This window comes from Onychomys torridus, chromosome 10 (assembly GCF_903995425.1).
Source record: "Onychomys torridus chromosome 10, mOncTor1.1, whole genome shotgun sequence".
Lineage (NCBI taxonomy): Eukaryota > Metazoa > Chordata > Mammalia > Rodentia > Cricetidae > Onychomys > Onychomys torridus.
In genome coordinates this window covers 37,342,178-37,354,775 of record NC_050452.1, presented here as the reverse complement: position 1 = coordinate 37,354,775, position 12,598 = coordinate 37,342,178, and the positions used below count along the sequence as shown (strand labels likewise).

At 44.5% G+C, this 12,598-nt stretch overlaps 1 protein-coding gene across 12 annotated transcripts in view; it reads right to left on the bottom strand.

The window, feature by feature from the left end:
- Fryl (FRY like transcription coactivator) overlaps positions 1–12,598 on the bottom strand; it is a 242,924-nt gene that overhangs the window by 51,602 nt on the left and 178,724 nt on the right. For all 12 annotated transcript variants that reach the window (XM_036201449.1, XM_036201445.1, XM_036201447.1 and 9 more), the window contains 9 exons: positions 11,185–11,345; positions 10,535–10,645; positions 9,202–9,356; positions 8,853–8,952; positions 7,480–7,648; positions 5,398–5,657; positions 4,941–5,081; positions 3,198–3,366; positions 428–512 (listed from right to left, as the gene is read on the bottom strand). In XM_036201449.1, the coding sequence (XP_036057342.1) occupies positions 428–512; positions 3,198–3,366; positions 4,941–5,081; positions 5,398–5,657; positions 7,480–7,648; positions 8,853–8,952; positions 9,202–9,356; positions 10,535–10,645; positions 11,185–11,345 (1,351 nt within the window). The remainder of the gene's footprint in view (positions 1–427; positions 513–3,197; positions 3,367–4,940; positions 5,082–5,397; positions 5,658–7,479; positions 7,649–8,852; positions 8,953–9,201; positions 9,357–10,534; positions 10,646–11,184; positions 11,346–12,598) is intronic.

Sequence of the window (12,598 nt, the reverse complement as noted above, 5' to 3'; positions counted from 1 at the left end):
GTGTGGCCAGTGCTCTATGCATCAAGCCATCCCTTCATTCCCTTTATGTCTTACTTTCTGTGTGGAAAAGAAGCACACCATACAAAATATTACCCCTAGGCACACACCAGTTTCTGCCTTATAATTCAAAAGCTAAAGCTCTCAACCATTCCCCTCTACGCATCCCGTCATGTAGGGATCCTGGTGAGAGCTACGTATAGAAACAGGCAGAGCAGATACTCACTTGGGAAAGCCTCTGGATATAGTCACTTATCACAGTTCACCCTTTATCATCAGAGCCTATCAAAAAGCCTAGGGCGCTAAGGAGTCAATGTGAAAATCTTCATGTACGGAAAGGTACGTGTCACTGGAACACCAGCGTGAAGAGTGATGCACACACACCCCCACCCGGGGAAACTGCCGCACACTTCGAGAGGGAAGTACTTACTTCTCTTCAAAGTTCTCCTTCAGGGCCTTACTGTCAGCGTTGCCGTCTGTGGGAGCTACCATTGTATTGCTACTGGAAGTAGTTCCTGTCACCAAAGATAAAAGAGCCTGTTAGCTTACGAGAACAGTAGATGTTTTAATCAGTATGACAATGACATGAAAGCAAGGTGCTCATAATAACCGCCACAGTCTTGATTGTCAGAAAAGAAACGGGGGACGGTGGGTGCGGTAGGGAAGGCTCAGCGGGCAAAAGCACTTGCTACCGAGCCTGACGACCTGAGTCTGGCACCAGAGACTCATGTGTTGGAAGAAGAAAAACCAATCCCTGCAGGCTGTCCTCTGGCCGCCAAATGAACACCATGGCATGCCTGTGCCCCTACTAGCGCAATAGAGATGTAATACGAAAAAGAAAATCAATGGGTAAGAATTAATTGTTATGAAGACACGTAGTGGGAGAAAAACGAAGAGGCTTCCATACTGTTGTCGAAACAGTGCAAAACCAGAACTGTCTGAAAAAAAAAATCTATTTTAAAAGTCGTCGTTCTCCAAAATGTAACGCCACGACATTTGTAGCTGGTGGCTGTCTCTTCCCACCACCGAGAGGAAATCAGAAGACTTCTTGACTGGGGCACATGGATCACAGCTGAGACGGGGGTGGGGGGGGAGTGGGGGGTGGGGGGGTGGGGGGGAGGGGTGGGGGGGCATGGAGGCAGACGAGGAAGCTCATATTAGATCTTGGAACTGCACTTCCTGCTCTGCAGCCCTCGAAGCCATTGGCAACCCACACGTGTCCATACCCTTTCACTTGAGAGATAATCAGAACTCTTTCTGGGAGATCTGACCTATCCAGGAGATAAGGCACCACACAGAGATAGACGTCAGCAATCTATCACCTGACACTGACACAGACAATGCTCCTCTACACTCACAGAGCTTACAAACGCCAGACACTGCACTAAATATCCCAAAGCAAGAGACTTCAGTTTATAAAGAGAACTGGATCCTTCCTCACAATGTACGGGAAACACCAACTTCTGGAGCCCCTACATTCTATACTGATGTAAATGAATCAGGAAAGGCAGGTTATAAGTCAGGAAATTTCAGTAAAGCCCTTATGATTCTGTTCAAATGTCAGAATTAAAAGTCAAAATTATACGCCATTCTCCTGGTATTATTAGATTTTCTAGACTCTCTTAATATAGTTACTGACTCTCAATATGCAGAAAGAGTTGTTTTACATATTGAAACTGCTGAACTTATTCCAGATGATTCAGAACTTTGTTATTTATTCAATTACAAGAAATAATCAGAAATAGAAATCATCTCTTGTATATAACACATCTCTTGTATATCAGATCCCATATGGGTCTACCAGGTCCTCTAGCACAAGGTAATGATGAAATTGATCACTTATTGGTAGGATATGTGCTAGAAACCCCAGAATTTCACAAGAAGTACCATGTTAATGGCAAGGGTTTGAAAAAAGATTTTCCTATCACTTGGCAGCAAGCCAAGGAAATTATAAGGCCATGTCCTACTTGTTCTTTATACAACCAAACTCCACTACCTGCAGAAAGTATCCCAAAAGGTACTCAAAGAAATGAAATTTGGCAAATGGATGTGTTTCATTTTGCAGTGTTTGGAACATTAAAAAATGTACACTATACCATAGATACAGATTCAGGATTTCAACGGGCAACTGCTTTGAGTTCTGAAAAGGCTGATTCTGTAATTACACATTTATTAGAAGTTATAGCCATCATGGGGATACTTGTACAAGTTAAGGCTGACAATGCTTCAGCTTATATCTCTAGTAAAATGAAACAGTTTTTTGCATATTACAATATAAAGCATACAACAGGCATACCATACAATCCTACAGGACAAGTAGTTATAGAAAGATCTAATCACACCTGAAAAGATATGCTTAATAAAGACCCCCCAAAATAGATTACATAGTGCTTTATTAACTTTAATTTTTTAAATGCTAATGAGAAAGGAACAGCAGCTGCAAGAGATATATTGGAGAACAGAGAAAACTGCTGAATTAAATGAGTCTGTATACTTTAAAGATGTGCTGACCTCAGAATGGAAACCAAGATGGGCTAAGGTGGGGAAGAGATTTTGCTTTTGTTTGGAGAAGAAAAGCTATGGATACCATTAAAACTGATGAAGATTATATTTGAACAGGAGATACCTCTTGACCCAAAGAGGCAACAGGTCAACAAACAGCATGACTATTCAATCTAAACTAACTTATAAGACTACCAAATGCCTTTCATTTGATCAGATATAACCTGCCAAAAGGGAACTTCCCCAAAGTTAGGGTTGGGACAGGGTTTTGGTTTTGTTTCTTCAAGAGAATGAAGGCATCCAAATAAGGAATCTGAAGACCACTGGACAAATGAGACATCTGAAGAATAGGGACAAATCATCTAGAAAAAAAACGACCCAAGAAAAAGAGTAAATTGGCCTAACAGTATATTGTATTTACACCAGGATAAAATTTCATATATCTTCCCAAATGTTTGTTTCTGCTGTTCTCTACAGACTTAAATGGCAAATGGCCTTTTTGTATTCCCAGTTCAATTACAAATTAAAGCTGGATTTGGAGTTGGAGCATGGCTCTCTCCTTCTCTAAACCCAAGCATGATTGTTAAAGGAAAACCCAAAATCTCTGTTTTGTGTCAGAAGAGCCACCTGACAGGGGACAGAACTCACTCACGCAGAGCACTGCTCCCACAGACGTGAGCACGGTGGGGGCTGCTCACCTGAGGTGACAGAAGGGATTTTGCAGCTTGAAGTGATACGGTAGTAGGGCGGGTTATCCATGTGCGTGACGCCTGAGCTGACGGGGTCTGTGAGCTGAAGCTCACTCACCAGCTCCTCTAGCAGCTGCATCGTTTTGTCTCTACCCAGATAAACGATGACTTTCTTCACCTGCCCAAGAGAAAGCGTGCAGGAGAAAAGAGGAGACTTTTAATCGCGTGGCTTTGTCTAGAGGCAGACACGTCAAACTCACCCATTCCTTCGTGTGTCGTGTTTTTATGTGTGTGCACAGGCTTTGGTGAGTTTATGGACACTGTGTCAATGCACTGCACCATGAGGAGGCCAGAAGGGGGCATCAGGTCCCTTGGCTTTGGAGTGCCAGTTGGTTGTGATCTATCATGTTGGTGCTAGGAATTGAACCTGGTCCTCTACAAGAGCAAGTGCTGAGCCATCTCTCCAGGCCCCATTGAGACAGATTTAAAAACAAGATCAAAGTTGATCTCTTTGTGGAAGATGAGTATGGACAAGGAGGACAGGAAAGGGGTGGGGTGCTTTCCTGTGAAAACGCCATTGTTAATGGACAAGGCTTTGGGTCGCCATAGGGGTCGGATTGCCCCGTGATTGCTACTCACCCAGGCTTCTTGCTAAGCACCTAACTTTCACTCCGTTTTCCTCCTTCTGACCATTGCCCCTAACAGTGGCGTCATCTTGAACAGCAAGGAAGTGGAGCCGGAAGTGACTCCACATCCTGGGTGGGAGTGAACATCCTTCCACCACCCAAGTCATCTCCACCACCCTACCCCACAGTCTGTATATGGAAGGGCCTGTAAGGACTGTGATGGCAACCTCCCAAACACCTCTGTGGGGCACACTTTGGGGAGATAGATGCACATGCCCACAGACCTGTGTGCACACCGGGCATTCATTCACTTTAGCCCAACTTACTGTCCCTATTGTTTTGTTAAGGAGGATGGATTTTTTTAAATATAAAATTTATATTACATTTAACACGTATGGGTGTGTTGGCTGCGTGCATGACTGTGTAACCCTGTGTGTGACTGGTGTGGTGGAGGCCCGGAGAGAACATTGCATTCCCTGAAAATAGACAGTTGTGAGCCACCCTGTGGGTGCAGGGAATTGAACTCAGGACCTCTGGAAGAGCAGCCAGTGCTCTTAACCACTGAGCCATCTCTCCAGTTCCAACCTGGATGGATCTAAGTGTTCCTTTTCCCTGGAGCAGGAAAGAACATCACATCTCTTGCTTTGCTGTCTATTCCCCAAACTTTCCCTTCCTTCCAGAAGACACAGGCCCTGAGCTCTCTGATCAAAATGCCAGCCGCAGCCTAGGGAAAGCTCAACTGGCAGGCTCTACATCACTACCACCCTCCTCTCAAGTCTTAACCTGTCTCTGGGGTTTCTCAGATAATCATTCCCGGCATTCCACCGCTTCCTGTGTAGCCCTTATCACAGCAGCACTTACTAGGGTGCCGATCACTCTAGGCATAATTCTGAAGACTAAAACCTGTCCCACCCTTGAGTTGGAATGCCAGAACTTGCGAGTCTCCCTGGCTTGGAGCAGCACGCAGTGGCCGTGGCTGATGGGGGTCACAGACTAAGTCTGCACACTGTTCCCGACTGTCCTCACGCCACTCCCCGGTGCCTCCATGGGGCAACCAGCCCACATACCCTGACCGACACAAATGCACACATTTTTAAAAGATAAACAAGACTGCATCAATACGTACGTAAGGCAAAAGGCTTGGTTCACTATTCACCCCGCAAATGCTGATCAAGAAGTGCAAGATAATTTTCAGGTTCTTTGGCCAGCCATCTGCAAGTGTGGTCCACACGTTCTCCACCTCCGACCAGGCCAGCTCATCACCGTACTGAAAACAGCACACACAAGAGACACTTCAGAAATGCCTGTTTGGTAAGGGCAAACACATCACTCCATGAAGCATTGGGAAATAGCTTCTACAGAAAGCCTCATCCTTTCCAAACGTTAAAGGAATGGTAATTTCTTTCAGGGAATTTAAACATGAGCATCACCAGTCATCTCTGGTGGAATTAAAGGATAAGTAGAGTTTATACCATAGGTTTGTTTTATCTGTCTGCCCTGCAACCATCTTAGCACAAATTTCTAACCACATTTGCCCTCCTGACCCCAAACTGTGTAGCCACGACAAGGACAAACCCCCATACCTTTGCTGTCATGTACATGAGATTGTTCAACACCATGGCAGTGGCCTGTGGGGATCCCCAGCCTTCTCCCCGTAGCCAGCGCCTGCTCGTCACCATGAGCTCTCTGTCTTTTAGTGAATCATCCTCATCTTCATCCTGCCGTCTCGATGAGGGCAGAGGTTTGAAATCAACCAGCTCGATGTTGTTCATCCAGGGCAGGAGATAATGAAGCATGGCCTGCCGTCCTGCTGGGTGAGCTGTTTGGATCCGCTGGCTGATCTCTGGTTCGAGGCATATCAAAGGGGAGACCCAACATCATCCCATGTGCTTCTTAGCCAAGAGGAAGACACATACATGCCACTCATTTCCCACTGATACATGCCATAATGAACGTCTCCTTGCTGACATAACAAAAAACAAAAAACCAGCTAACACAAAGCATCTACCTCTTTTATTTTCTGATAGTTTTTTTCTGCGTAGCCCAGGCTGGCCTTGAACTACATACACCTCTGGAGTCCTGGGATTGCAAACGTGTACCACCATGACCAGCCATACTTATGTTTGATACAAAGTGCTTTAGACCGTTAAGTAAATGTTTCCATACTCTTGGTAAGATGAGAAGATGGCCACTACTTGTATGGAAATCAGTATGCTGGCTCCTCAAAAAATTAAAGAACTACTCTACCATCCAAGCAATCCAACTATTGAATCTACATCTTACACGATCCAAAACAGAGACTCAAAGTGATACTTGCACATCCAAATTCATACCAAAAACAGAAGCAAGTGAAATGACCGACAGACGGAAAAAATGGGTCAACAGACTGTAACGCAGACACTGGGATACCACACAGCCTGAAAAGAGGAGGAGAAACCATTCCACGCTACACGAAGGAACCCAGAAGACACTGCGCTAAGTGAAATAGCCTAGCCACATACATAAAATACTATGCGATTCCATTTATCTATCCACCGTAGTCAGATGCATAACAACGCAAAGGGGTGTGAACGGTGGTGGTGAGGGGATGCAGGGCAGGAGACAGGGGGACACTGTTTAAGGGCTGGCTTCAATTTCACAAGATCAGAGAGTTCTAAGGTCTATTCCACTCCTGACGCTTCCGAACTGCGCTTTTGAAATGAGCAAGACAGTAAGAATGAAGTCTTGAGACAAAGACAAACACTCTGCGTCGACTGTCTGTGTGTCGTTTCCATACAAACTGCATAGTTTTGCCATGAAAAGCAAGCTCTGACACCCAGAAGAAACTGAATGAAGAGATCCTAACTTGGTGTGGAGGAACCGGGGCCAGGTCAAGGCTTGACCTCCTCCTGGGAGACGGAGTCACCCCAGGTGTGGGAAGTGTGGGAACATCCACTAAAGAAACACTCCGCGGAGGCAGGAGAAAAGAAAGCCAGGAAATAAGAAGCGCCTGGAAACCTAGAAATGAAAGCCATAGAAGACGGCTAGCATCCACAGCTGTGAACAGCTGGAGGGCTGAAGACTAGGACATGTTAGAGATTAGAGCCAGCAGCCAGAAGGTACCTGGTGAGGTTCAGACAGAAACCTGACACCAACAGAGTTAAAGCCTCCTGAGAAGGGGGCGAGGACATGAAATGGTGGGTGGCGGGTGTGACGGTGGATGGTACATGTGACACAGGTACTCAAGGAAGGCACTGTGGAGAGGTGCTGAGCTGGCTGTGATGGAGGAGCCTGGGAGCCAGGACCTTTAAGGTCAGAGCAAAACAGAAAACCTAAATTGTACACGAAGCTCTCTCTTTGTTTTTTCTAAAAAGCAACACCATGTCATCAGAAAGTTTAAATAGCAAGATAGATGAGTTTAAGTTCTTGCTAAAGAAAAAGATTCAACCTCACACTTCCGATGTTCGGAATGTTCGAAAGGTGGTCTTTTAGAACCGGAAGAAGGAAGCTGAGTCAGTGAAATGCTGCCATGCAAATGTCAGGATGCGAGTGTGGATCCCAAACACAGGTAGAGGCGAGCACAGCAGAACCATCTCTAATCCTGAGGGGCGCGCGTGCGTGTGTGCACGCGTGCGCAGTTAGAACTGACTGTAAAAGAAACAGGAAGCATTTCCTTGGGCAACCACCTGAGAATATGGCGAGAGTGAGCTCTGGATACGCTCTGGCTAGTTCCTCTGACAACTGGTAATAAGAAACGGAATACAGATGCGGCAGCGGGGACAGCTGGCTGAGGACTCCATCTGTTCTCTGAACTTCCAATTTGTGAGCATAGCGAAACATCTTCGGTTCCAGGATCTACGGGAAAGTAACTCTATCAACTTCAGTTAATACTTAATGGGTCCTCTAAAGTTCAGCTCTAATTAAAGACCAACACACCTCTCCTACACAGTATTCCAGTTTAAAATCTACACAGTCCTTCATACCACTATGCTAATTTTCTAGTGCATGAAATGTCTGCAGAAGGTGACCACCATTCAGAAGGATTTGCATCCCTGTATCTAACACCAGTGGTGTGGACACACAGTCCAGTGTGAAGTAGGTTTAGCAACTCACCGTGCAATGACTTGAAAAAGATTAATCACTTTTCCAGCTAAAAATATAACTGCATAAAATATGGGCACATGGGAAAAGCCCCTTGAAACAGCTCTTGCTTAGTCACTCAGCGAACTACAAACTGCCCTTGGCTTACATTATGTGAAGCACGAGGGTGCTTGCTAACCTTCTTCTTCATTAAAAAAGGCGAAATTGGATGTAATTCCTTAGTTGGTCCAGCACGGGCACTACCTCAGAGCCTTAGAAACAAGAGCGTCAGGGACTGGAGAGAAGGCTCAGCAGTTAAGAGCGCCAACTGCTCTTCCATAGTACCTGCGTGGTACCGCAACTCCCAGCACCCACATGGCAGCTCACAACTGTCTGTAACTCCAGGGATTCCGACACCCTTATAGACACACGTGCAGGCGAGACACCAATGCACACATATATGTAAAGGAACATCAGCATCTACTACAACTCCACTTTAAGGTCTTCTTAAATATCAACTGTATCAATTAGTTAAAAATTAGACAATAATGTTAATCTAAGAAAAGGGATTAATAAAGATTAATAAAGGATTAATACTCTTTTACATGGTTCTCAGAACAAAACAAAAAAACCCAAACCACCTCATTTTCATCTGTCAAACAGAAGTAGCCACTCCAATGTAACAGCCCTAATTAGTGAATCCTAAGTATCAAAATCTGTTCACACACACACACACACACACACACACACACACACACACACACACGGATATAAGCCTCTACAGGGCAGTTCTGAATACATTATATTATTTAAAGATTTAAGTAGCAATATTGTCTTTGCCTTGCATTTCTACTGATAACCAGAACTTGGTACCATACTTAACTACCAATATTACTATGTATTAATGGTCAAAAACAAAACATCAACTTAGCCAAATCCTGAGGAACGTTAAGACTTTAACCACTGTTTGCACACAAACCTGTAAGAGTTGCATGGCGACTTCATAGATACTTCTAGAAGAGTCAGCTGCTTTAAACAGTATCAGGTTTAGAAGCATCACTGTGTCACACTGATAATCCCTGAGGATAAACATCCACACGTTAGGCAAAGTTTGGAAATGTTCACTCCCGTGAATGGATATGGTAGACAAAGGACAAGGCTATGAGTGTCTTCCAAGGCTACAGATGACTCAGGGGGGTCGTTATCCTCTTTACTGGCTACATGTCATTAGCGTTCAAGGAAAGAAAACAGCAGTTTCTGAATTTCTTGAAAACAGACACACAAACAACTGTAACTGCGCTCTGGGCAGCAGTGTGGGGCCTGGATACCTGTTCTGGAACACGTTGGCGATGGCTTTGAAGCAGCCTGCTGCTACCCTCCGGGAACCTGTGTAGCAGCGGTCCACGGCCCAGTACATCAGGTTGCTCTGATCTGGGTTCAGCTCCAGCAACAACGTGACGGCTTCACAGCCCAGCTGGTGAACCTGGGGAAGGGGAAGGACCAGGGAGAGGGAAGTCAGCAGCCAGGGCGTGTGCTGAAGAGTCCCGCACCTATTCATCATATGCCATCACATAATCCCATCTCCTTTCCTTCAGCTAATTCAGTTTACTCATGGGGAGTGGGGGTGGGGAGCGGAGGGGTTAGGGAGGGGAATGGGGAATCACATGTATGTCTCTTGTTTTTGTTTTTTCCTGCAAGGCTATTTTAGTTTGATTCTCTCTTCATGGGAGGTGATGAATGTGAACAATGGCTACATGCTTTCAGAAAAAAAAAAAAAATGAATGGTGCCCTCCTCAATGATTCTTATCAAATTTTATTATTATTATTTGCAACAACTCAGTGGGGCAGGGAGAATAAGCCACATTTCATATTGTAAACTGGTGTGCAAACTGAGTAACAGCACAGGGCAGGGGGGTGAGGGTGGGGGACAGGTCAGAAAAGAGTCAAAATGGTTGACAGGAGACAAAGCAAAGAGCACGCTTCTCCACAAGAGCAATGCACTGTATTTAAATTTTAGTTATTTACAATGAATCCTATTAAAATACACAAACGGCACCTTATTAATCCTACACTGTGAAAGGGAAATTAAAATTATTCATGGGAGTAATAAGAATTCTAACTTCCTTAGATGACACAGCCTGTCTAATTTCCTATGATATGCTTATTCAGCGAGGCAGGGGTCCCAGTAACGTTAGTCCGGTTTGCTCTGGCAATCCCAGTTGTTTTGTGAGCCCTGGAATTACGAGTAGGCTGCCACGTCAACCTGGCATTTACATGGGAGCTGGGGATCTGAACTCGGGTCCTTACACTTGCCTGGCAAGTGCTTCAATCACTGGTCTCCACAGTCCTTACAGGTTTTTTTTTTGTTGTTGTTTTGTTTTGTTTTTTTTGTTTTTTTCCTGAGACAGGGTTTCTCTGTGTAGTTTTGGAGCCTGTCCTGGAGCTCACTCTGTAGCCCAGGCTGGCCTCCACCTGGCTTTGCCTCCTGAGTGCTGGAACTAAAGGCGTGCGCCACCACCGCCACCCTGCTGCCCTTACCTTTTTTTATGCATATAATTCTATCCTATTTTTAAGGAAGACTTATTTCAGAGGTCCACACATGAACTGCAAATAATGTAATGGTAATTTACTGTGAAACTTCAGAAGAACTGCTAGAATTACCTTTTTATCCAGAGAGTCCAGAATGTTATCCAGCCACTTGTACAAATAACCATCTGATGACAGTCCCACATTGTCTGCCACAGGGCCACAGCACAGTACAGCAGACATGGCCTTCAAACGATAATATTAGAAGTACATTTAAAACATTTAAAGAGGTCGAATGTTGCTGCTTAATGAGAAGAGGCAAGGTATTTTTACTCATGTGTACTAGCCATAATACCTTTCACAACAAACTATTTATGTATTTATTTTGGTTCTGGGGATAAACCCTAGGGCTTATACATACTTGGGCAAGCATTCTGTCAGGAAGCTGTACCCCTATCACAGCAGTAACTTTTAAAAGGGAAATACTCATTATGAGTAAGTTAGTCTACCATCATACTAAATTAAAGACATGAGGGCCAAGAGAACGAATAAACACAAACAACAATAGGTATTCCTCCCTTTCAGAAAACAATAATGAAATCTTAGAGATTTTCAGAACTGTATTTTAGGTACCTAGACAAAGCTACCTATGTAGAGATGAATCCACACCCCAAGACTCTTGGTGCTCTGAAGACATCCTTTTCTGTTCATATTACATAAGGAGAGACAGAGGAAAGAAAAGGACTCAAGACAGTAAAAAGGCAATCGGGGATGTGAGGAAGTACCTTTAATGCACAGTATTGATGTCTATTGATTTGCATGTTCCTATCACTGTATCTGTCCAAGGGTGTAAACATGATGCTAAAGGGGCCTGCCCAGTGACTGAACAGCATGAACAGACTGTGACGGAGGCTTTGCTGAGGAAAAATACTTCTTCTCTGGTGCACTGTGAATATAAAAACAGGTAGACATATTGACTTCTAGTACGTTTTATTCTAGCGTGCATGCCAACTTGTCAGTTATGAAACACCAAAGGCTACAGGATAGTAAGAGGAAGTTGCATTTGAATCTATCTAAAACCTCCAGGCAGGATGCCGTAAGGAGTCCAGGAGGGGGCTGGAGTCAGGACCAGCCTCTTCCTGGCTGCCTGATGAACGCCACGAAGACAGGGGGCTTGATTCATCGCTAAGTGAGGGCTTTTGACCTGGAGAGTGCTATTTCAAATTCTGTATTTTCTTCCCCCAGAAAAAAGTTGCCTTTTTGAAAGGCACCACACATACATCTTGACATGAGAGCAAAGGAGGGATCTATCTACTCTAAGTCAAATGTGCAGACTGCTGTGTGCCCTGTGATGCTCTGTGAAATGGTTCAGTTTGGAACCCGCTAGTTCAGGGGAACTCACCCTTTTGGAGTGCTACCCTACGTCTTAACTCAGGGATACTACTGCTGTGATAAAACACCAATACCAAAAGGAACTTGGGGAGGAAGTTCCACACAACAGCTTATCATGGCTTGCTCAGCCTGCTTTCTTATGGAACCCAGGACCACCAGCCCAGGGATGGCACCACCCACAGTGGGCTGGGCCCTCCCCCATCAATCACTAATTACGAAAATGCTCTACAGGCAGACCTTATGGAGGCACTTTCTCTCAGCTGAGGTCCCCTCTCTGCAGATGGCTCTAGCCTCTGTCAAGTTGACATACAACAAGCCAGCACACCGACCCTATATATTCTCTATATCAATGGGAGTTAAGAAATTCAATAGTATCTCAATAAATTAAGATGGAAGTTATGGGCAAAGGGCACAGTAATGAAACGAAATCTATCTTTACACTAGCCACTCTCCTACATAGAAAATATAGAGGAGAAAAATGCTCTTGGCCCTCAAATAACATTTACCTTTCAAAGGGCAAAAAATACAGCCCAGATGATTGAAAGCCAAAGGTTAGTATATAGCACTTAAAAATAACAAAAAAATCATATTTGGAGATAGAAAAAAATCAACTTATGCTGCATACAAAAGGCTTACAGTAATCTTTTTAAATCTTGTATTTGGAAAGAATTTACAACTTTTTAAAGCACATTTCTCAGTGCCTGCTCAAAAACAGGCACGTATCTGTGAAATGACTCCATCGGACACTGTCCACTTGCTTTAATTTACATCCATCACCTGTACTCTTCCTCCAGTCTGGAGGCGTGA